This window comes from Acomys russatus, chromosome 9 (genome assembly GCF_903995435.1).
Source record: "Acomys russatus chromosome 9, mAcoRus1.1, whole genome shotgun sequence".
Taxonomy (NCBI): Eukaryota; Metazoa; Chordata; class Mammalia; order Rodentia; family Muridae; genus Acomys; species Acomys russatus.
Window position 1 is genome coordinate 40,400,766 of NC_067145.1, and position 24,068 is coordinate 40,424,833.

The 24,068-nt window shown below is 39.6% G+C and overlaps 1 protein-coding gene across 8 annotated transcripts in view; it reads right to left on the reverse strand.

Annotated features, from left to right (window-relative positions):
* Positions 1-202: 202 nt before the first annotated feature.
* Arhgap12 (Rho GTPase activating protein 12) overlaps positions 203-24,068 on the reverse strand; it is a 100,860-nt gene continuing 76,994 nt past the window's right edge. For 4 of the 8 annotated variants that reach the window (XM_051151180.1, XM_051151179.1, XM_051151176.1 and 1 more), the window contains 11 exons: positions 21,381-21,442; positions 18,348-18,429; positions 14,158-14,259; positions 11,580-11,678; positions 8,934-9,054; positions 7,560-7,676; positions 5,669-5,767; positions 2,447-2,524; positions 2,212-2,346; positions 1,871-1,973; positions 203-932 (listed from right to left, as the gene is read on the reverse strand). In XM_051151180.1, the coding sequence (XP_051007137.1) occupies positions 758-932; positions 1,871-1,973; positions 2,212-2,346; positions 2,447-2,524; positions 5,669-5,767; positions 7,560-7,676; positions 8,934-9,054; positions 11,580-11,678; positions 14,158-14,259; positions 18,348-18,429; positions 21,381-21,442 (1,173 nt within the window). In that variant the 3' untranslated portion in view covers positions 203-757. The remainder of the gene's footprint in view (positions 933-1,870; positions 1,974-2,211; positions 2,347-2,446; positions 2,525-5,668; positions 5,768-7,559; positions 7,677-8,933; positions 9,055-11,579; positions 11,679-14,157; positions 14,260-18,347; positions 18,430-21,380; positions 21,443-24,068) is intronic. The other 4 variants (XM_051151178.1, XM_051151183.1, XM_051151182.1 and 1 more) reach the window with 1 other exon arrangement.

Here is a 24,068-nt window from a genome sequence, read left to right on the forward strand (position 1 = left end):
AACTCAATATGGCACTAAATATAATAAGATTGTTAGCTAAAATTCAGTACAGCAAGACAGGTACCAAATACCCTGATTTGACTTAGACTAACCAGAACTCCAGTTTATCACAGTGTTTTAAGTACTGTCAGTGTGCTGGCCCAACAAACAACTAAGGAATCCAGCAAGGATGCTGTGAGACGGGAAAATTAGACAGCAAACCTTCACCCATGGATTCTATCTGGGCTATTAACTTCGGCACTTAAGACTGCCACTTATGCAAAAACCCTGAAAAAAAGCAGTACACAGGTCTCAAATGGATCAACTTCATTAAATGCCCAAGAACATTTTACAAATAACTGACAGTGACTATCATTGTACCAAGTAAAGAGCTTACACGCCACTGAGAAGGAATCTACATTATCCAGATTGGGGACAGCAAAGACAACGACATAAGGGACTCACATAGTTTTCCTTACCAAATTATCCAGTGTATATGACTGGTTAGGATCTGAGTTTTCATTTTTACTGATATTCAGAGTATGAATGCAAGCATCCAGGATAAAATGAATCCAAAATTACACAGTTGTAGCTTGCTGTTTGCTTGCAACAAAGCAGCAAATGAGGGCCCAGCTGGCATCTTCACGCTCCTTCCTCTGTGACCCTCAAAAAAAGTGCAAAATCCGAGTCTCTGCTTGGTCCAAACCGACACACACCATGTCTATTACTTGAAACCTCGGAATCCAGCATCCACTCCACAGGTTGCTTTGAATCAGAGTCAGCGTCCGAAGACGGTGCTCAGTTCCAGGAGAATCAGTTCTACAATCTGGTTTTGGTACACAGTATGAACTGCTATATTACCAGTCTCTCTCTCTGGCTTCAGCAGGGTGGGGCCAAAAACAATTGCTATACTCTGATAGGTCATTCGGTTTTTTTCTCCATTTTCTATAACCCTAGGGGGACAAAACAAACTTATTTAAAAATAGAGGAAAACTTTGAATTACATTATGAAGCTAACAGTCTGCATTTAGAAATGCACACACTCGGCTGGGTAACATATACAGTGCTTACCTGTGTGGATTTTACTTTGGCTGCTACATGAAGCTTGTTTTTTAATTAACAGTTGAAAGGTTAATTTACATACTGTGCCAAACTTTAAATGTGTTGATATTTTAGCTTTGTTTTCAAAACAGGATATAGACTTAAATATGGGTTATAATTCAAGTGACAACAATTTATCCTCTGCATGGAGAAGGTATTTCACCAGGGAATAGACATTAAAACTTTCAGTTAAATGGTATGACAACTTTTCTCTGTGGAACTTTAGTATTTTACTTGTTGTGTATATGTATGTACACAGACGCCACAGTGCACATGTGGAAGTGAGAGGACAAGTTGTGAGAGCCAGTTATCTCTTTCTATCATGTGGTCCTGGGGACTGAACACAGGACCTTGGATTCGCCAGGACATGCCTTTACATGCTGAGCCATCTTGCCAGCCCTACTTTACTGCTTCAGTGTTCTTTGTATAGCATAAACAAAATCAGCTATTAAAGTAGCTGGTAGTAGTGATCTAGAGCCACAAAAGTTGTTTTAAAATAACGTAACATGCCTTACTTAAGCCAGCTCACCTTCATGTTAAGTAACTCCAGTCTTGTCAGAACACCTTGTATAAGCATCACATAAACACTTTACATAAAATACATATTTTAGCAAAGTCTTCACACCAAAGCATTTTATTAGAAGAAATAGACGCTGTAAGTTGGATTTCTTTTGAAAATTTACAAAAACAGCAAGTGACACACTTGGGAACAGAATGAGGTCTGGGTGACCCTGTCCCACAGGCTGTCCCATTGTACTTTCCCACACTTCCTACCCATACAGTTTCTTACCTTTTGAGGTGTCTAAACAGAATCTGCATTGTATCTTGATTTGGCTTTGGCAACTGTCTAATCAGGTCCTTAACGGCAGTGACGCGCTGCCTCGGTTCTTGTTCTAAAACAGTAATAAGCAGACGGTTTACAGCAAATTCTTACAGAATGAAAGGCAACAACACAGTCTGGAAGCTGATGTTTGATGAAACACAGTGACATCTGGTGGTTGAATTGAAAACTTCTGGAGTTACACAATTCATTGGAAAAACTTGTTTAAAAAAGACTGAACAATGAAATAGCTTAATTTCTAAAATGATTTTCAATATCAAGAAAAAAACTAAGTAGAACAGCACACTTACTGATTGCATTAACAAAGTCATTGAAATGATTAAACGTAAAAAGAGGCTCTGGTAGTTCTCGGAAAAACATTTTGAGAGCTCCAGTGACAACATGAATGTCTTCCCATTTACTGTCATTCAAGTCCAGTTTCTCATCTAAAAACAGCAAGAGGAAGACATTTTAAACACTGCTTTGAACGAATTCTTAACGTCATGGGCGAGGCTTATGGATGTACAAGCAGGGAGTGCATCTTACCATGGTTGACTGCAAACCTCAGCTTCTGGATCACTGCAAGGTTGCCACTCACTCTGTAGATACCATCAACATCTAAACCTAAAAAGAAATAATATTTCATGTTTGAAATAAGCTCATTTGTTGCTTCTAAAGATTCATGTTTCCACCTGGGGATTTCACCATGTGCCCAAGCTGGCCTCAAAATCGTGGGCTCAAGCCATCCTTTGCTTCAGCTGCTTGGGCTGCATTGCACCCAGCCTCAGAATTTATATTTTTAGCATTAGCTGAAAATCCAATGCACAAATATTCTCTTCTTAGAGACGGCTTTTTAAACTCTTGGCAAGGGAATGAGGTGGCAAGGTACTCCGAATTCTGTTTAATAAACAGCAGTCATTTTAAAGTTTATCATGTACACTGCAGCTTAGGTCATGAAAAGAATCTCACAAAACTCAAAGTACCCACAACTCAGATAAACTTGGTAATTCCAAGGGATAGTTTAAAAAGTAAAGGTAAGGATGTCATTGGGTTCCTGCTACGGAGAAGAGGCCTTGCCCAGGGCCATATGAAAGGATAAACCGTCCACATGGCTCTCTCTCTTACCCCTTTTACTCTTCCTGTCTCTGTCTCTCGCTGGGGTACCCTTCCCCCTTTTTCTTCTCCCCCCATGCTCATTTAATAAACTCCTCTACAACATTAAAAAAAAAGTAAAGGTAAGATCAACCTATGCATTTTTTGCATATGATTTTATAATGTGAACACACATACTGAAAAAGCTGGCACTCTTTACAATGTCTGTCACACCAATTGCTTATGGTAGACTTATCAGTAACTGGTGGTTCTACAAAGAACATAGCACAAGATAATATGTATGCTGTTTGAAATTCATATAATTAAACCTAAAAATTAAATATTCATTAAATAACAAAGCTGTGCATACTGAACAAAGCATATGCCTAATCATATGGCTTCAAATAAAACAAACAGTGCAGAGCCTTGACTGTCACATTGACAAGAGCCAATGGGCAAAACATCTGAAAGTGACAGAAGTTGCAAACTAACTAGCACAGGTGCTAACTGGGCTGGATGGCTCTGACGCACATGGATGCTGTGACTGTAGTCAGTATACTCCCAGTCACGAGAAGCTAGTATAATTACATGCTTAAATTAAATAAAAACACCAACTGGTTGTCTCGGGACATGACCTACAGGGGACTTATAGCTACTTTTTTTAATTTTTAATTTTATTAATTTATTCAGATTACAATTCAATTGTTATCCCATCACTTGTATCTTCCCATTCCTCCCTCCCTCCCGCTTTCACACTATTCCCCTCCCTTAGGTCTAAGACTGAGGGGGACCTCCTCCCCTATTATATGGTCATAGGCTATTAAGTCTCATCTTGGATATCCTGCTTATTCTTTCTTTGAGTGCCATCAGGCCTCCCCACCAAGGGGAGGTGGTCAAATATGGAGCATCAGAGTTCATGTCAGAGTCAGTCCCCACTCTCCACATAACTGTGGAGAATGTTCTGTCCATTGGCTAGATCAGAGTAGGGGTTCGATGGTTACCACTTGTATTGTCCTTGGTTAGTGCAATAGTTTGAGCAGATTCCCCTGGCCCCTGATCTACCCATCATGATGCTCTTCTTGTAGGTTTCTAGGACCCTCTGGGTCCTTCTATTTCCCCATCTCCTATATTTCTCTTACCTAGAGTCTCACAACTATCCCAATCTCCTGGTAAATGAAGACTTCCGTGGGACATGAGTTTTGGGCTAGTGTCCAATTATAAGTGAGTATATACCATGTGAGTCTTTCTGCTTCTGGGTTAACTCACTCATTATGATAATTTCTAGTCCCATCCATTTGTCCACAAATTTCGCGATTTCCTTGTTTTTAATAGCTGAGTAGTATTCCATAGTGTAAATGTACCAGTTTCTCTATCCATTCTTCAACTGAGGGACATTTAGGCTGTTTCCAGGTTCGGGCTATTATGAGTAAGGCTGCCATGAACATGGTTGAGCATATGTGCTTGTGTGGTGGAGCACTTTCTAGGTATATTCTAAGGAGTGGAATAGCTGGTTCTTGAGGAAGCCCTATTCCCAGTTTTCTGAGAAAGCGCCAGATAGATTTCCAGAGACACTAAATTGGTTAGAAGAAAAAGTGGGGAAGAACATGGAACACATTGGCACAGGAGACAACTTCCTGAACAGAACATCAACAGCCCAGGCCTTAAGGTCAATAATTAATAAATGGGACCTCATGAGGCTGAGAAGCTTCTGTAAGGCAGAGACACTGTTAACAGAACAAAGCGACAGACTACAGACTGGGAAAAGATCTTCACCAACCCTACATCTGACAAAGGGCTAATATCCAAAATATATAAGAACTCAAGAAATTAAACACCACCAAACCAAATAACCCAATTGAGAAATGGGGTTCAAAACTAAACAGAGAATTCTCAACAGAGGATTGTCGATGGCTGAGAAACACTTAAAAGAAATGCTCAATGTCTTTAGTCATCAGAGAAATGCAAATCAAAACAACTCTGAGATTCCATCTTACACCCATTAGAATGGCTAAGATAAAAAATTCAAGCGACACCACATGCTGGCAAGGATGTGGAGAGAGGAACACTCCTTCATTGCTGGTGGGAATGCAAACTGGTACAACCACTTGGGAAATCTTTCTGGCGCTTTCATAGCTACTTTCTAGCTGTGCTCTCCTTTCCACTGTAACACTAAAGTGTTCTCCTGCTGAGTGACCAGCATCCTGAGAGCACTCACACTGACACACCAGTCCCTGAGCTTAGTTTCACAGTCATCACTGTTTCCATTTAAACACTGGCAACTCCAAATGTCTTGGGCTGATACTGTAGGGACATATCAAACCCTGAAGGATACCTGGAGTCTTCATTTGAGTCAGGTTAAATTATGTAATATTTTTGCAAACAAAGTATCTCTTTAAAAATACATTTCAGGGATATAGGAACTTCTGGTTGCCTCACTCAATCATAAAATCCTCAAGGGCTTTTATTACACTTATTTACCCCATGTTGTGTGTGAGGGGTGCCACAGTGCTTGTAGAAAATAGAAAATAGCTCTTGTTCTCTCTCAGGTCCTCAGGCCTCATGGCTAGCACCTTTACCAGCTGAGGCATCTTGCTGACCCAGACATAAGGAATTTTGATGCTGAAACAACAAGCTGTTTTGCTTAATGTGAAACAAAACTTGGAAGTGTTTTCTTACCGTGTTCTTCAACGTGCTCAATGCATAACTTCACAAATTTTGGCACTGTCCCATTCTCTCTCTGACACAGATTAGCAAGATTAGATCCAAATACCTGATCTGAAAAAGATTGATTTTTAAAAAATTAATCATTTGCTAAAGGTCAGTTCAGGAAATGGCTAAATCCTTTAGAGTGCAAGAGAAAACACACAGGGATCCTAACACCATTCGCCACATGTGCCTCCGTCAACTTCACAGTCTTCCAGAATAAACTCCAAGAGCACAAGCCACTCTTGCGGAAAGCTTTGTACTCTTAATTCTCCTGCAGAGAGCCCTTCCCTAAACATGGCTCCCTTCTTCACTTCTGGTCTCAGGCAAACATCACCTCAGAAAAATCTGACTATCCGTAACTAAGACAGCAGCTTTCCAGTCACTTTCTACTTGAGAACTATGGAAGCCTCACCACACTCATCTCTGCATGTTACCTATCTGCTTGCCACAGTAATTTGAAAACTATCAAAACAAGCCATGTACCCTTCCTGTGCCGATACCCAGTCCCATACAATGCGTTTCAAAAGTTGTCCCATTAATCTTTTAGGTAAACAGTTCAGACACTGTGTGTATGGGCTAAGTATCCAGGACAACAATATGTCTGGAGTGGTGAGTAACTCTACAAGGGGACAACTCAGTATTTCTCAGTGAAAAAGCCTGAGGAGCAAATTAACAGTTGTTTCTATGACCTTTTGTCACCTTTTTGAAGGCTCTAAACAGTAAACTGACCAGAAGTACTTATCTATAACCTCAAGATTGTTACTCTGTTTTGCTTAGGTTTTAGTTATTTTTATTTTGTGTCTGTGTATGTGGCTCCCCTGAAGCTGGACTGACAGGAGGCTGTAAGCCACCCAACAAGAGTGCTGAGAACCCAACAGTGGTCCCCTGTAGGGGCAGTATACATTCTTCTTATTTGCTGACTCAACCCCATGTTTCAGTTTTTGTTTGTTTGAGACAGGTCTCAGTTAACCCATACTAGGTTATAGAGCCAACGGTGACCCTGAACTCCAGATCTTTCTGCCTTCACCTCCCAAGCACTGGGGATATAGACGTGCACAGTCAACCTCAGGTACAGCTGCTAATGTGAATCAGTTAGTTCTTACGTATTCCATAAGTCTTATATATGTCTTAATAGGACTCATCTTTGTTTTTCAACTGAGAAGATGCTTCACAAACATGTCTGATGATTGTCTGTTGCAAACCTCTTAATCAGCCTCATATATGTACATTATGTATATCCTTCACCATTATTTATGAATAAATGCCACTAGTTTTGGTCACAAATTTAAAACTTTAACCTTCAGGGTTAAACACAATTATAGGCAACTGAAGGTATATGGAGACACGTGTGCTTTCAAGGAATACTTTTTCATTTGTTAATGCATTAGGGTGGTTGTAAATAAAATTTAAAACATACAAAATACTAAGGGAGAAATATCTTTTACTAATTTAAAAATTACCTTAAAGTAGAGCTAAAAGCAAACAGCCAGGCACAGAGCTATTTGTTCTTGTCTTCTCCCATGTCCTTTGTGGTTATCTGTCACACTCCTAACTTCGGCTCCTTGCGATGCAGAGCCAAAGCCTCACTGTGATGACCCTAAGAAGAGCAACGCCCTACACACATCTCACCTGCCCTCTGATACAGGCTTCAAAAATGTAGTTTGGGATTTATGCCTGGCTCCATGCCTCAGCTACACTTTACATGTGCACTTTTAAAGAATCAACTAATTATTCAAATGCTTTTCATCTTGTAGCTGAAAACTTAACGAATGAAAAATGGAAATGTCCAATTTTAACTTCAAACACCTTATTTCTGATCCAGCCAACACTCATTACTGAAAACACTACTTCTCCTATATACCTTTGATATAACCTTTCTCACGAACAGCTTGCAAAGTGGGGCGTCGGGTAAGAAACTTCTTTAAATTTTTCTTAGTTTTCTTCTGCTCTGAAGAATCCATGCTGGACCCTTTCATTGCTTAAGACAAACAAAAATTAGGTATTTTAGGAAACTTTTCTAATAAAAATTTCTACACAGATGGCTCAAAACACATCAACCCCATGGTCAAACAAATGACAGAAATGGTTATTCTAATTTTAAGCAAAATTTTTCATTTTTATAACTAAAGGTAGACTGTACCTGTGCTTTGCTTGGTATGAGTCAAATCTAAGTGACTTTACTTTTCTACCAGTGTCAGAAGGTAAAATGACCATACAACACAATCCAAAATTCCAATCCTGGTGAAGTGCTTAAGAGTTGGAGAAGTCCACATATTTGTATCTGATACTCTCATGATTGTGTGGACTGTTGTAAAAAATGGAGCATATAGAACCTGCTCTTTATTACCTTCAATCCTGATTTTTAAGCTACAGTAACATGAAATTCTCAATTACATTTGTTAAAAATAATTGGGAGCACTAAGAGCACAGAATATATGAATCAAGAATTAAAAGTTTAAGCCAGGCTTGGTGACATACGCCTATAATCCCACTACATGAGAATCAGAGGCAGGAGGATCAACAATTCAAGGCTAGCCTGGGCTTCATAGGTAGCTCAAAGACATAGAAACCTATCTCAAAATTCACAAAACTCTGTGTTAACAATTGGTGGCAGGGGGGGTATGGGGGGGATGTGTCTGTGTGTAAAATCTTCATTATGTTGTTGGAAAACAAAAGTAGAAGTGACTTTCTAATCACTTAACTACAAGGCCAGAAAATCCTTAGCTGTGGATTAAACCAGAAAAAGTGTGGAGTCACCTTTGGCTGATGGCCAATATCAATAACATACTCCACAAGGCCTGCATTCGCAACCATCTTTCTTAAAGCCGGGGGCCCAGCTCTTGAGGTCCAAGTGCATGGCTGTACAGTGCATGAGCACATGACAGTGAGCTGCCTGGTGCCTGGGTAGGAGTGGATGTGGAGTGATCGTCCTGACTTCAGACTTCCAAAAGTCTAACATCCTATACAAAACGACATATTTTTAACTCAACAAAGTTCAACTTCCTAGAGGCCTCAAGAGAAGTGTGCTATTCTCTCTTAAGTATCCTCCTTTCATATTATTATATGATAGGATGCACACTATGGTTAAACATGACAATGCGCTAGCAAGAGAGTACTTAATTAACCCTGTCACTTTTCTAATACTGGAGACTGCATTTTTATACGGGCATTTATTTAAAATCTAGAAGACACTAGAAGTTCATTAAAACCACCAACCAATGAGAAAGCAACTTACAGCGAAGTTTTTTAAGCTCCTTCTGGTCCTTTTCTTTATCCTGCTTTTCTAGTCCAGGAGAATCTGGTGCCTCCTCTTCAGCTGCTTCACTGGCCTCTGCTGCCTGTTGGTGAGAGGTTTTCTAAACACATATTACTGCTAATATTGCTGTAGCTGAACAGCATAATTTGTAGAATGAACCATAGTGTTTAATGCGCATGATTTGAAGTATGTTCCCACCTTTGATGACATTACCTTTCACCTCTAAAAGAACAATACAGATGGTAATTCATAGACTGTTAGGTGTAACTGCCTCGTTTGACATTATATGTGAGTGGCACATCAGCAGTTAGGAATTCAGGTGATAAAAGACAAAGCAGTGACTTTTTGTACAAAGGGTGAGACTTACTCTCCTGGAAATGACAGCCATGTTGCCTGTGACGGCAGTTTATGAGCATATTATTACACTGTGGAAGCACCAGTGCGAGACAGACCTGAGGTGCTGAAAAGTGCCCACGCCTCTTCTACAGCCTCACCAAGGCAACTTGTACAGGATGAGAAAGTGGACTGAATTATTCCCAAAGCTAAGGGCTTTGTCTTGCTCACTGAGGTCTATGCCACTGAATTTATTCTGTTTGCGGTGTAAGGAAGGGCCCCCATTTCTTCTTGGATACCCAGTACTGTTTACTAAAAAGCACCATGTTCCAGTTCTGTATCTGGCACCAAGTGTCCACAGGTAGGTTGGTCTGTTTCTGGGTACTTTACTCTGTTCCACAGATCTGTATGGCTATCCAGCATAGACATGATGCTCCACTGATTAATACAGGTTTATAAAGTTCTAATATGTGGCACAGCAGGTCCTTTACTTCCTTCTTTTAGGCCCTTTTATCTGTAAGGGAATTTTAGAATAAGGTTCTCAAATTCTACCAGAAAACTAATTGGAACTTTAATGAGACTCAAAAATCTCCCATCTAGAAATCACTTAGGAAACACATCTTTACATCATTGAGTCTTTTAGACTCAGTGTTTCTTGGTAACATTTTGTGGTGTTTCTTAAGGTCAGCTCTCCCCTATGAAAACAGTAGGTACTATCACATCTACAGTAAATAATGTGCTCCTCCTTCTCCACTTGCCTCATTCCCTGGCTCTGGAGACCTCGGATACAAAGCAAGAACTCATGCAGCAGTGCCTTCCCTAGGCTAGCCCTTCTTAATGTTTTTGTAGTGTTACACTCCCTCATCACTACAGTGCATCACGTCTTACACAGGTGCAGATACCCATCACTGGTTATCCTGCCTTTGACTATAACTTTTGCAGAGTTGTTGTGGTGTAGTATTGCTTGCTGCCCAGAACACAAGCACTCATATACGTATATAAATGCATAGATGCATAGACTGTGATTACAGCTGAAAACTTATACAGGCTAGAGAAAAAGAATCTGAAAAAATGCAGACAGGGCTCAAGTTGTTGGATTTAATGAAGGTCACAGGGGGTTCATAAGAATGAACCAAAACTAATCACATTTTAGCAATGAGCTCAGTGATGAGTGCTTGGCCAGCATGCACAAGGCCCCAGGCTGATCCACACTACCAAAAGCAAGCAAAACAAAGCCACAGACAGACAAAAAGATCACCAATAAGAAACCAGTTTAGAAGGTTATTCTTATTTTGGTTTGAAAATAAAGTTGATCATGGTTTCAGAGATAAATAAAGGGATAAAAGTAAAAATATTATACATTATACAATATTACAACATATATTAAGTTTCACGATCTATTTGCTAGAAAAGCTAACATCTCCCTGGTACATGTTATCTTTCATTTTTCTCAGTGCAAGTGAGAGGTTAAGAATGTAGCGAACACATAGCTTTGGTGGCCCAATGAGGGAGCAATGAACACCTTCAGAAGAGAAGAGGCAGAAAAGTATACAAGGTGTCACTAGAAACACTGATGAAGCTACAGCTGCATACACTTCAAACCTGACTTCTGGCCTGTTTCCATCTAACAGTATCCCTTCCGACGCATTCAGGCACTGAGTATGTACTATGCACTAACAACTGTTGGCCCCTTCCTCATGAGCCAATGCCCCATAGGAATACTCCTGCAAATCCACTGACCACAAATATTTTGTAAGTGAGAGTGTTTCATCACATCACTAGGCACAGATTGCTAATGGGACCTTTGCCTTTCCCACCCAAGTTAGCATATACATGCACACATGCAGTAAACTGAAATTTGCATGTGCAATACAATTAGAAAACCAGCTCTCCAGTTTGTGAGAGAGAGAGAGAGAGAGAGAGAGAGAGAGAGAGAGAGAGAGAGAGAGACTGACTCACAATGTAGCGCTGGCTATCCTGGAACTCACTATGTAGAACAGGCTAGCCTCAAATTCACAGAGATCTACCTGCCTCTGTCTTCCAAGTGTTAGGATTAAAGGTGCATGCACCACTACTGGTTCTGCAATAAAAGATTTTACTTAGCCAGGCATGGTGGCGCATGTCTTTAATACCAGCGCTCAGGAGGCAGAGGCAAGCGGATTGCTGTGAGTTTGAGGCCAGCCTGGTCTACAAAGCAAGTCCAGGACAGCCAAGGCTACATAGAGAACCCCTGTCTCGAAAAAACAAGAACAAAGACAAAAAAATTTTTTTTTACTTAAGTTAAATACATACCTGGTTGCTGATAGTACTACTAAGGACTTTAAACCAATCATTAATAACAGCATCATTATCCGACTGAATTAGCAGTTCTGTCCCTTGCCGAGTTTTCAGCTTTAGAGAAAAGAGGGTGAGGAAAGAACAGTCAGTGCTTTTAACACAATTAATGAAAACACGTACTTCAGAGCTGGAGAGATGGCTCAGTGGTTAAGAGCACCGCCTACTCTTCTAGAGGTCCTGAGTTCAATTTCCAGCAACCCTCTTCTGCAGATAAAGAACTCATATACAATAAAATAAATCTTTAAAAAAATAAAAATAAAAGAAGGAAAACATGTACTTCAAAGCCCGCAATCTCCAGTGCACTGGGTCTTGTACTGAGAGCAGGAGAGGTACCAAGGCATCTAGGGAATGCCTTTCGTTAGTATCAATACCAGTCTAGTTATCTCATAGAGCATGGAATTGTTTTTGTAGTAAATTCTAAATAAAAACCTAGTAATTCAGGATCCTATAGTATAGTTTTCATTTAAAAATAAACTCAAGTATAAAACAACGCAGTTACAATTAAAACTGAAACGTCTGTAAAGAAATAAAAGTCTGTAGTATTACACACAGCTTAAGAGTGTTTTCATTACTCAGGAATTTATGAATATAAATATAGAGAAAGGCTATGTAAATATTAGGTTTTCAGTTTTCTACTTAACAGAGAGACTGACTGAGGATGAAGACAAAGCACAAACAACAATAATGCCACACCTTTAGAATGTATATACATCTATCTTTTAATTTAACTCATTTGAGTACTGTGTGCATGTTCACATGTGTACGATGGCCTGATTATGGAGGTCAGAGGACAACTAGTCAGTTCTTGCCCCCATCATTCTGGTGTTGGGGACGGAACTCAAGTCATGAGGCTTGGCAGCAAGTGCTTTTAACTCTGAGCTAGCCCACCAACCTTCACATCCCTTCTGATCAGAAATATTGCTAGTTGTCCAATCATGAGCTGAGAAAGGATATCCATTACTTTACATGAAACCCAAAGCCAACTTAATCTCTTTGGTCTAAGTTTTTCACACCTCAATGAAAGAACTGTAAACTGTGTAAATACCCTTCGCATTCCTGCTGATAACTGAGTTTGCTTTTCTAGAGGAACATTTGGCAGTTTTCTCCCAAACCCTGTTTTGAGAATCATTTCCCCCATTATTTCCTAAGTACTATTTAGTAAAACTATTCCTCAAAAATGAAATAAAATAAATGTAAGATATGATGAAATATTAACGTGGAAAGCACAGAGTCAAAGAAGTCTGAAAAGATGTTTGCTCTCCTTTGAACTTTCTCAGGAGTTTGACAGTCTAAAGAACACTGAATTGTCTAAAGTAGGGACAGAATACATACTATTCCCAAAATGTATTTGACTATGGATCCTTTTCTCATCCAGGAACCAGCTATTCAAACTGCAAAGCTGATTCGGGAAGTAATGGCATCCTTTCATGCCTCTTTCTGGACAGGTGGTCAAGCCAACCTCCAACACTGAATGATGCTGTTCTAGACAGGGGAGAGGTTCCACATCAAGTTAAAGCAGTGTCTGCAAAGCAAAGCTAATCTGTAATAGTCTACAGATTAATCTAATCTAGAACAGTTTACAAGTTAAACTGTTAAAGCAAAGTTAAACAAGTTAAAGCAAAAAACACTAAAATAAATATTCAAAGGCCTTTAAAAAAAAAAGTAGTATCACTGTCGTAGCATTTGTCTTGAGCCTCAGAAAGAAACTGTATTTGGGAAGCAGAGATCAGTCTGGTTGGTTCCTAAGGCATGACAATAAAGAGCAAATTCATGTAGGTTCTGACAAACACTGACAAAGCCCAAGTGCCTACCCTCCTACCATGCATAACAGGCTTAGACATGAGGCTATCAAGAATGGGGAAATAGAAGATTGCTTACAAACACATCTCAAAAGTTCCCCCATCTTTCTGCAATGGACTTCACTGTTCTCTGTCCCAGGTGAACTCTTATTAACAGGGCCCTAAATACAACCGAGGCTTCTGAGCTGTGTTATAACAGAGTACAGTGCAAGTAGGCCGACTTCCAAGTCTAGGCCTTGAGAAACCTTGTCATCTCTCATCCTGCTGAAACCCTGACTTGCCATGTAGAGAGGCCTGTGTTAGTTCTCTTGAAAAAGAGAGAGCTTAGGGAGAGGGAAGCCTATCCATGAACCAATACAGGACATGTGGGGAAATGAGGCAGCTCCGACTGAGAGCAGAAGAGCCATGCTCTCATTCGGAACTAACTGGAGCAAGCAAGGAAGGGTCTTCTGCGGAGCTGCCTAGCTTTGGGGTGGTCTGTTATGTGGCAATACAACACTGATCCACACCACACACTGCTGCGAAGGTTTGGAGTGACAAGGAGAAACTTCACTTCTGTAGAACAGTTCTAGGGCCACAGCAACATTAAGATGAAGTCATGAGATACTCGACACACACACCCCTTACAACATTGTGGTACAAATGACTTAGTCACAAACTCTGCCTATATTTGTCACAACAAAGGACTAAAATAAAACATGTACATACTAAAGCGAGGAATGTGAGTTTTTTACCTCAAATACATTCTTCTTGCTGGATTTGTCCTTTGATGCCATTTCAATCGTTGCCCCCTTCAGGTCCACTGTGAATTCTGGTTTGGACTGATTACTCCCAAACTTCATTTTAGAGAAAAGAGAAAAAGACTTTGTGTGATATATACACATAGGTATGTGCATTCGTAAAGAAGACCAACTACATATAATAATCAGATTATCTTAAATCCTCCTCTTTTCAGATTTAAAAACTAAGTATATTTAAATCTGATGAGCCTTTAAACTAATGGGCCCTCAGCTCCAATGGCTAGGCTATGATCATGGTAACTCCCAGAGAAGAATATGAGGTAATGCTGTTATCTGCAAACAGGTGAGCATGGGTGTACTGCAGCTCCACAGTTCTGTTTCTTATAACTTATGCCATGCTGTATGCGGCTATATAAAAGTTTGTTTTAAAGCAATGCCCTACCATCACATGCATAAATCACAAGCAGACGCCACCAAACATTTTCTAAGAAACATCCTCTAATACTATGTTGTGCTTTCAAGACTTACTTCCTTATCAACTATTTATGTTGCCAATAACTACTGACTTACAGCAACAGAAACCCTAAGCCTGATCATTTTACTCAGCCTTTGCTAGAAATTGTAAGTCAGATGCTATAAAGCCTTTAGCAACATAATAAGAACTGTGAAACATAATAAGAACAGGAAAACACATCACATGGGTGGTTAAGAAAAAGCAGTTACCTATTTATTATGTTTTGTTAACTACACAAGAAAGTGATTAGCAGAAAGAAAATGTGCGTTAAATATTTAATTATTCAGATGGCATGCTGCTGATAACTTAATAAAATAACTTCCTATGGTTCTGCAATGGTTTGGTACTTTTAAACTTCTGAGAACTACAATCTACAGGTAATAAAGATGACAAATATTTCCTGAATTTACATTTGCTGAAAGTGTACATTTGCTAAATTTCTGAAGTTTAATTTGCTAAAATGTTGTCATGTCAACTTATACTTGCCTTTGGAATCAGACTCAACAACACTGTTGTAGGTAACTTCCTACCGTAACAGCAGTGTGCTACTTAGCAGCTTTGCACTTAAGAAATGACCACACTGCAACTATTTCATTTTTCTTCAACTCTTCAGTGAGTAGTACAGACTTACATAATGTACTTGTTATAACAAAACAAGAACTGGGGGCCAAATGGAATTTACTATCAACCACTAAAAGAAAAATAAGGTTATTTCTTTACTTTTAACATTTCTGCTTTGTAACTGAATCAACCACAAAGCTGTAACAGACGCAATAACATTCTGGGCAGAACTGAGACATCCCAAATGTTGTAGAGCTTGAATATACACTTAGTAAAGCAAAAGCAATCATTTAATTAGTTGCTAGCATGTTGTGTGGATGGTTAGGATGATGCAAGATCATATATAACCAACCAGTTAAGCATAATCAGTGACACAACAAAACTTAATAGAAAAATGGAATCAGTATGTTTGGCAACATTTTTTCTCAAAGCATAGTACCACTTTACTGAAATCACCCCACCAATGTATTCAGCGCAAAACCAAAACAAACAACAAAAACCCCAACCAGGAGTAAGGGAATGCAACTAGACAAACAGTGACGGATGAAACAGGATCAGACTTTATGTCTAACGATGGACAGATTTTTTTCTTTCCCGAAGAAAGCAGAAAAAGCAAGAGCTCACAGATTGAGCCTTGTTGACAAAACAACTTGCTGGGGCAATGAAAGAATGTGCTTTCATAATAACACACAATGATAGAATGGGGCACAAGGGAAAGAGTGCAATGGAACCAGGGAGCGTAAGAACACAATCCTGCAAGCAAACATCACACTAGCACAGCTAACTCCCAAATGTGTTCACAAAGACCTAGAACTCAGAGTATTTTATAATCACAAAATTTCATGTTTATTTTTAAGATGAATGTTTTAAATTTTATATCATAAACAAGCACATCCTAGCCTATATTCACAACAGAACACTTGAGGGCTAACAGAAAGGATTCACATCAGGCTTTCCGCCATCTTGCCCAGCCTCTCATCTCAGAAACTCCTGCCCTTTCTCCTGAGGACTACAAGGCAATGTCCTGTGGCCCCTTCCAAGTCGGTTCCTGCATGTAGCCATATGTATGTAGCTTACCTTCCCCTTTCTCTAGAATACCAGGACAGAAGTGATCTTTGTCCTCTGTGAGACATCTAACAATGTCTAGTCCTAGTTAAGTGAGAGGTGGAGGTGCCAGTCATCTGCAAAACAGCTCAGTTCATAGAACAGCCACTCACAACAGGAAAACCTGTCCTAAAAATAGTTCTATTGGGGGGAATGTTAAAAGAATGCTCCAAGGGCTAGTGAAATGTCTCAGTGAATAAAGGTGCTTGCTGAGAAGGCCTGACAACCAGAGCTCAGTCCCCAGAACTGGCCTGGCAGAAGGACAACCTCTGAAAGCTGCCTCTGCCCTCCACACCATCAGTCTCCTTCCTCCAACTCCCCTGTCTCACTCTCTTCCCCACCACACAGAGATAAAATTAATTGAAAGAATGATTCACAAGGGGAGAGTGGTGGTTCACATCTTTAATCCCAGCACTTGGGGAGACAGAGGCAGGCAGAGAGCTGTGAGTTTGAGACCAGCCTGGTTTTCAAAGAGTCCAGGACAGCCAAGGCTACACAGAGAAACTCTGTTTTGGAGGGGGGGGGGGGGAGGGTAGGACAAGAAGGAGAATGAGGAGGCTTCAGTATCTAATGATGTTTGTGTGATGTATTATTTTTGTGTATGTGTGTAGCTTTCTCAATTGAGGTGGACTGTGTATTTTCATTTACTCAACTGTAACTAGTCTTTGGGAAAAAAAGTAAAGAACAATTATTTAAAAGGAAGAAATGTAAAGAGAGTGGATGAGCCTGGACAAGTGTAAGGTGGGAGAGCCTACTATTTCTTCCAATGGTCTCTTGGAATTTTAGTGTGCATATAACTTTTAAAGAACTATACCTATTGTCATTCAATCCAAGTGGCTCAGGGAGGGCTCAGCTTAGCACAGAACTTTCTGAGAGCTACAGGGAAGCTATTTTCACATTGCAGGCAGCAGCTACTCCACTGCAGAAGGGGGACAGATTTTACCCACGTTTGCTACAGTCTCTGGCTCAGCAGAGAAACAAAACTAAAATTCTTTCAAATTATGCCCAGTAATCCTAAGAGGTATCTTACATACCCTTGGTATTCATAAAGTATTTGCATAACAAATGTAGAAACAAAAAGCTGCTGAGTGTGTCAATAGGCTTCTCTTTCTTCAGACATAAAACCACAAGTTCTAGGCTAATTTGGGAAAAAAATCAGTATTTGTAAGAAAATGCTGATTACCGTAGGATATAAGACAGACCAGACACATTTAGAATCATTTCACCTTAACTTTTATTGGTATACTGACACTTCAGTTGCAGTTACTGAAAATTCTAGAAATACCCAAAGCATGCACTCTAGAGCTACTCTCAAGGTTCTAAACACAGATCTGTCACTTAGTAGCTGTAAAGTCTCATTAAAGTTACTTGAATGTTGATACCTCGATGTCCCATCTATGATGGCAAAGGATGACAAGAGGCTGTCTTGGAGTAGAAGGATAGGATGCACATAACCCTTTGCACTTAGAACATGCTAGCTTCAAAACCTTAGCAACTGTAAGTCACTGTAACTGTAACAACTGAGGAACAACAGAAAACAGCAAAATAAATAGTGCCAGCAGCCCACAGAGAAAGTCCTCATTTCTTCTTCTCCTAAAAGCTGCCTGACATCACGGCATGAACATCTGAGTCACCTCCTGGCTACAAACGGTCAAACAGGCAAAGGTGGGCTAAGACATGTGACTACCTATTTTCTACATAAATATCTGAAATAATAATTAAAAACAGAAAAGCTTAGATATCTTGAAAAGGAATCAATATTCCGCAGTGCTAACGTTGCAAGCTGTCAGTTCAAAGGATAAAGCCAACTGCTGATTTTAAAAGAGCCAGCCAGTTTCTAACAGTTTCCTGTAAGTCAAAATGCATCTTTAGGAAAATGTCTTTTTTTTATATGTATGCACAAATGTTTTACTTAAAGAACTTTGGAAATTCAGACCCTTGACATTCAGATATTATGCCGCTTACATAATGTAAGTGTATAACACCTCCACAGAGAAATACTTACCCAGCTTGTACTGCTTCCTTGAGTTTTCGTAAAAAGTAAAGATGAACCCTGTAACACTGCCCAAGAAGACAGCCAGTTCTTTCTGCAATTGTACAGATGAAATGCAGCACTGTCAACCATCAGAAACCAAGACCTACTTACCGTTCAGCACTGTTACCCCCAACCTTGTGATTACTACTTAAACAATTTACAACAGATATATGTGATTCGAATGGCATTCATAGAATCCAACAAGACAAATGAGGTCAGTCAGAAACGTAAGAATCAAATAACTGTAACCAAAATACCCAACTGTCCGCAATAACATGTGCAATGCTACTGGTGTTCCTGTTAACAGCTTTAAAGGTGACTAATGCCACAGTCTGGCCAGAATCAACTCAACTTCCCTGATTCACTATCTTAAATTTTCCATTAAAGATTTTTTTTTTTTTTGCTTATATGTTTCTCTCATTGGAGTGAGAATTATATTATTTGAGAATTTATTTTTCTATCTACATCAAGCCTAGATTAGTATTTGCAAATAAGAATAAAATTATCTTATAAAAGAACTGAAGGGTGAACTTCATGTGCTATAGAGATTTAGTATGGTTTCTATGCAGTCACACACAGCCAGCTGTGTGGGAATTCTGCAAAGACTTAGGCTTGTTCAATACCTATCAATGAGATCTACTTTCCCATTTATTTCCTGTAGTCTATGGACAACTGTTTTTGTCTGTTTTGTTTTGCCCAATAAAGTGTAATTAAGTCAAGGTCTTGTGTGTCTTGGGGCTGAACCTAAATTCAATATGTAGCCAAGGATAACCTTGAACTTCTTTCTGATCCCATCTGCGCTCCCAGGGCTGGGGGTTGATCCCAGGGCTTGGTGTCTGTGGAATAAGCACTGCAGCAACTGAGTTACTATGTCCTTTTTTTTTTTTTTTTTTTTTTTTAATTTTTTTTTATTTAATTTTTTATTTTATGTGCATTATTTTGGGGGTGTCAGATCACCTAGAACTAGAGTTACAGACACTTGTGAGTTGCCATGTGGGTGCTGGGAACTGAACCTGGGTCCTTTGGAAGAGCAGACTGGATTCTTAACCACCGAGCCATCTCTCCAGCCCCGAGTTACTATGTCCTTAGCCCATCAATGGTTACTGCTGTTGCTTAGTTCTTCCCATGAACCAATTCAGCACGCTGTTATTCTATGCATGTATGTATACATGTGTGTATGTAAGTACAGTATATGTGCATGGTTGTGAGTGCATGCACACACATGCACAGGCTAGAAGAGAACATTAAGTGCTCTCACCTATCACTCTCCACTTTATTCCTTTAGGTCAAGGTCTCTGCCCAAACCTGAAGCTCTTATTTGGGGCTAGGCTGGCAGACAGCAAGTCCTAGTGACCTTCCTGTCTCTGCCCCTGCTGCACTGAGGTTACAGGCAGGTGGTGATACCATGATTGACTTGTTACAGCAGAGCTGGGATTCAAACTCGGGCCCTCATGGCTGCGCAAGAAGCCGTCATACCCACTGAGCCATCTCTCTGGCTCCCTTCTTTGCCAATTTAGAACATCCATATTTGTAATACTTCAAATGCACTTCCCCTTTGCTAGGTTCCTATTCCTACTTTATTTTTTTTTTAAACCTTAACATGCCTGTTCATATCTCTTAAATCACTTTAGGCTGTTTTTAAGCACAGTGCTCTGTTTCACTCTGAGTACCCCTTGTTTTAGAAGACCCAAATATTCTATTTACATGTTCAGCACAGTGCAGATTCTAACACTGTTCATTAAGTTTTATATTATATTTCATTTTGTGTGTGGACCTCTTTTATATTGTTTTGGGATAACTTTCACTTATTTGTGAATCTATTTCACACCTCTCTTCCTATTATAAAAGATGTTTTCTCCCTTTACAACTTTAGATGTAAAAGAAAGAATTATTTTCATTTTTTTAAGAAAAAATGTTGTGTGTGTGCGTGCGTGGTATTTGCATGCAAGTATGCAGGTGCACATGACCATGAATATACATGCAGAAGCCAGAGCAGAACACTGAATGTCTTCTTCCGTCACTCTCTGCCTTACTGCCTTCAGACAGGGTTTCTCACTGAACAGAACCTCATTTTGGCTAGGCTGGCTAGCTGACCAGTGAGGCCTTGGGATCTACCTACTTATTCCCCACTAATGCTGGCGGACCAAGGCATGTGCAGCCCCACCTGGCTTTTTTACATGGGTGGTGGGAATTTGAACTGCGGCCTTCATATTTGCAAAGTAAGCATTTCTACTCACATTTGCAAAATTAACTAAGCAAAACATTCATTCAGTGTAATATTGTATGTAATAGCAAAAACTGTAAGCATCCTAAATGCCTGCCAACAGTAGGCCTCATTACATTCCTGCAGATAATGATTAACTTGCTAGTGACTAACTATATTGCGGCAGCACATGCTGTGCCAGCTCTGATTTAATGAAGTGGAACCATCTCCAAGGAAAATATAAAATAGACCATGATTAATAATGTCATCTACAGCCGGGCATGGCAGCACATCTTTAATGGCAGCACTCGGGAGGCAGAGGCAGGCAGATCTCTGTGAGTTCAAGTCCAGCCTGGTCTACAAAGTGAGTCCAGGACAGCTAGGGCTGTTACACAAAGAAACCCTGTCTCAAACAAAAAAACTAAACAGTTATCATTATACAAACACCCACATGTAAATCCTCTCTGGAAGAAGGCACTTATGCCGTGGGACCTGAGAGGGGAACACACACTGGTGAAGGATTTCCTACAGTAGTCAGTGTATCTTTGCTTTTTATTATGCACCACCACTAACTGCATGTTGAAAACAATAATCAAAAGAAAGCAAATGTTCTTTAGGATCCTTTTATTATTTCTGAATATTATTTTCAAATATGTTAACTAAGGAAATACTTCATGGCAAGCTTACTAGAAAATACACGGTTGAAAGTTGTTTTAAACTGCTCTATCAGTTCTACTAGAATGTAAGTTTTCATTTATTTTAATCAGATAAATATGTAAAAATATTAATTTCATACTTACCGAACCTTTTTCCCATTTTCAGTAATTTTTGTTACATTTAACAAGCCGTATTTCTCCTGACCCTATGGAACAAAGTGATACTTTTAATGTTGCATTCCTATAGAAAATAATACCAAATTTTAATAATCAATGGAATCCAAATGAACTTGCAGTTCAAAAAATGTGAAAGATCAGTTAGTATATAACAACCTATTATTAAAGCACTGTAATCATCTTACCATTTTTGTAATGAATTGCCAGTAATTTGTAATTAAGGAAAGAAAGGGCTCCTGCAGCCCAGGCTGGCCTGGAACTTGCTATAAGCCCAAGCCTACTTACCCTTGAACTCCTGACCCTCCTCCCTCTACCATTCACAGACAGTAGGGAATCACAGACATGCCCAATCACACCTGGCAAAACATCTTTTTCTCCTTACGTCACAGTAGCCATTAGATACTGTACAATTAAGAATTTCACCAGTAACCACCAGAAAAATGTTATATATCTGCTTTGCAAATATGGAGGCCTCAGTTCATATGCCACCACCTGTGTAAAAAAGCCAGGTAGGGCTCGCTATACATGCCTGGAACCCCTAGCATTAGGGGGAAGGAAACAGGCAGATCCCAAGGGCTCACTAGTCAGCCTGTTCAAAGAATGTTATGTGAAGTGATAAAACAGCATAAAACTTAACATTTGAATAAGTACTAATCTCGTCAGAACATAATAATGACTAGGCAGAACAAATGAAAGGACTGATAATTACTCTGAAGTACATAGTACACTGCATAGACTTTAATGTCACATAAAGAAGTGTCAGTATATGCTTCATTAATGTATTACCATGTGGCCCTGAAAATACTACACTTACTAGCCAGTTGATGTTAAAAACATAGAAGTGACAAAAACTATCATTAACCATCATGAAAGCAAAAGCTAATTGATGTTATCTTAAAAGTCTTGCAAATAAAAGTGAAACAATACTTTGTCACTTTGTATTAGTTTCCTATACAAATAAGATTAATCAAATTAAGTTAGTGGCTATTATAATTAACAACACTACAAACAATATATACATGAGACAACAGCCAAATGTTTAGTTTTATTTTTAATCATGTGTAATTGTGTGTGTGTGTGTGTGTGTGTGCATGCATACGCACAGCTGACCCTGGAGGCCAGCAGGTGGCATCAGACCTTTGGCCCTGGAACCACAGGCAGTGTGAGCTGCCTGGCAGGAGTGCTAGGAACCAAACTAGGTCCTTGTGCAAGAGCAGCAAGAGTTCCTAACCACTGAGCAATCTCTCCAGGCCCCAAAATTTATTTCTACTTAACTGATTCCTCAGTAAAGTCTCTCTGGGTACTTTAATGAGAACATATAAATCTTTTTCTATGACATACAAACATAATATTGACTATCATCTCAACAATATTTACAAGACAATGTTTGAAAATTTGCTTTCATCTCTAGCTGAAAATTTGTTAACTACTATTGTTGGCATATTGAAAGCTTGGAAACAATTTATTCATAACTTTTCTGTAATCATTTTAGAAAGCATAGCTGTTTGATTTCAGATATGCAAATTTGATACTTCTCACAAGAATCCTAATGCCTTTCAACAAAAATGTCAGTGACACAATTTTAAATATGTACAAGATACTACATAAATGCAATTTTAAGTATGTAAAGGATATTATATCAGAGCATTCTTAATTTATTGTCCTTTCATCCAAAATTTTTTCCAAAGAATGAGAGTAACAACATTAACTTCTCTGGATGGGCCACTTAATGTGAACTGACAAAAGTGAGACTCTGGAGTATGTTTAAAGCCACAGCTGGAATAGCATAAAAGCAGCAGCAGCAGCAGCAGCAGCAGCAGCAGAGAGGGGCTGCAGGTATCAAAGAGTGAAAAGCAGATAGAACAGCAGTGCTGACAGGCAGTGTAAGCACAGGAATGAGAAAGAATCTACATCAGGGATTCTTACCAGAGCCAACAGATGGATAAAACTGATTAAAAACAAAGTTAAAATAAACAAAAGGCTGCATTTGTGTACTCACTGTTCAAAGAATCCAGAGCTTTCCCCAAATCCCTACAGGGTGAAAGAGAGAAGAACTGGTGCTCTAAGTATTGAGCACTCTCATTTGAATATAAAAGAAAAAAACCTGCTACATCGTAATGTGCAGAATGTACTGCAGACCCACCATCACGCAATAAGTTAAGTGCTATGAGAAAGGAACTCCTATCGCAACCTGAACAGGTGAACTGAACCCAACCCGGAAGAGAAAGAACAGAATCACAACAGCTTCCTAGAGAAGCTGACCCCTGGCCAAAGGAGAAGTCAACCGATGAAGGCAGGAAGTAAAAAGGCAGAGAGAACATCCCAGGGTCCTCCAAGGTAAGGCAGACAAGCGACAAGAAGGGAGGCACTAAGAGAGAGCAGCATGATTGGTATGCCAATACTCTACGAAATGCCAAAGGTCTGAAGGTGACCAAGGACGGTAAGAAAGCAACTGAATTCCAGAAACTGAAACAGGCCATGAAGCAGTAGGGATGACACACGGGGGAAGTGGGGGATCCTGAGCAAAGTGCCAAGTTTAAGCAACTAGGTAGACAGTAGAATCTGTTCCAGTGTCACATTTTTAGAAAGCCTTCTCAGTCTGTACCCTCACTTCCACTAAACATTTTTACTAAGATGTTAATTCATACAGAGGAA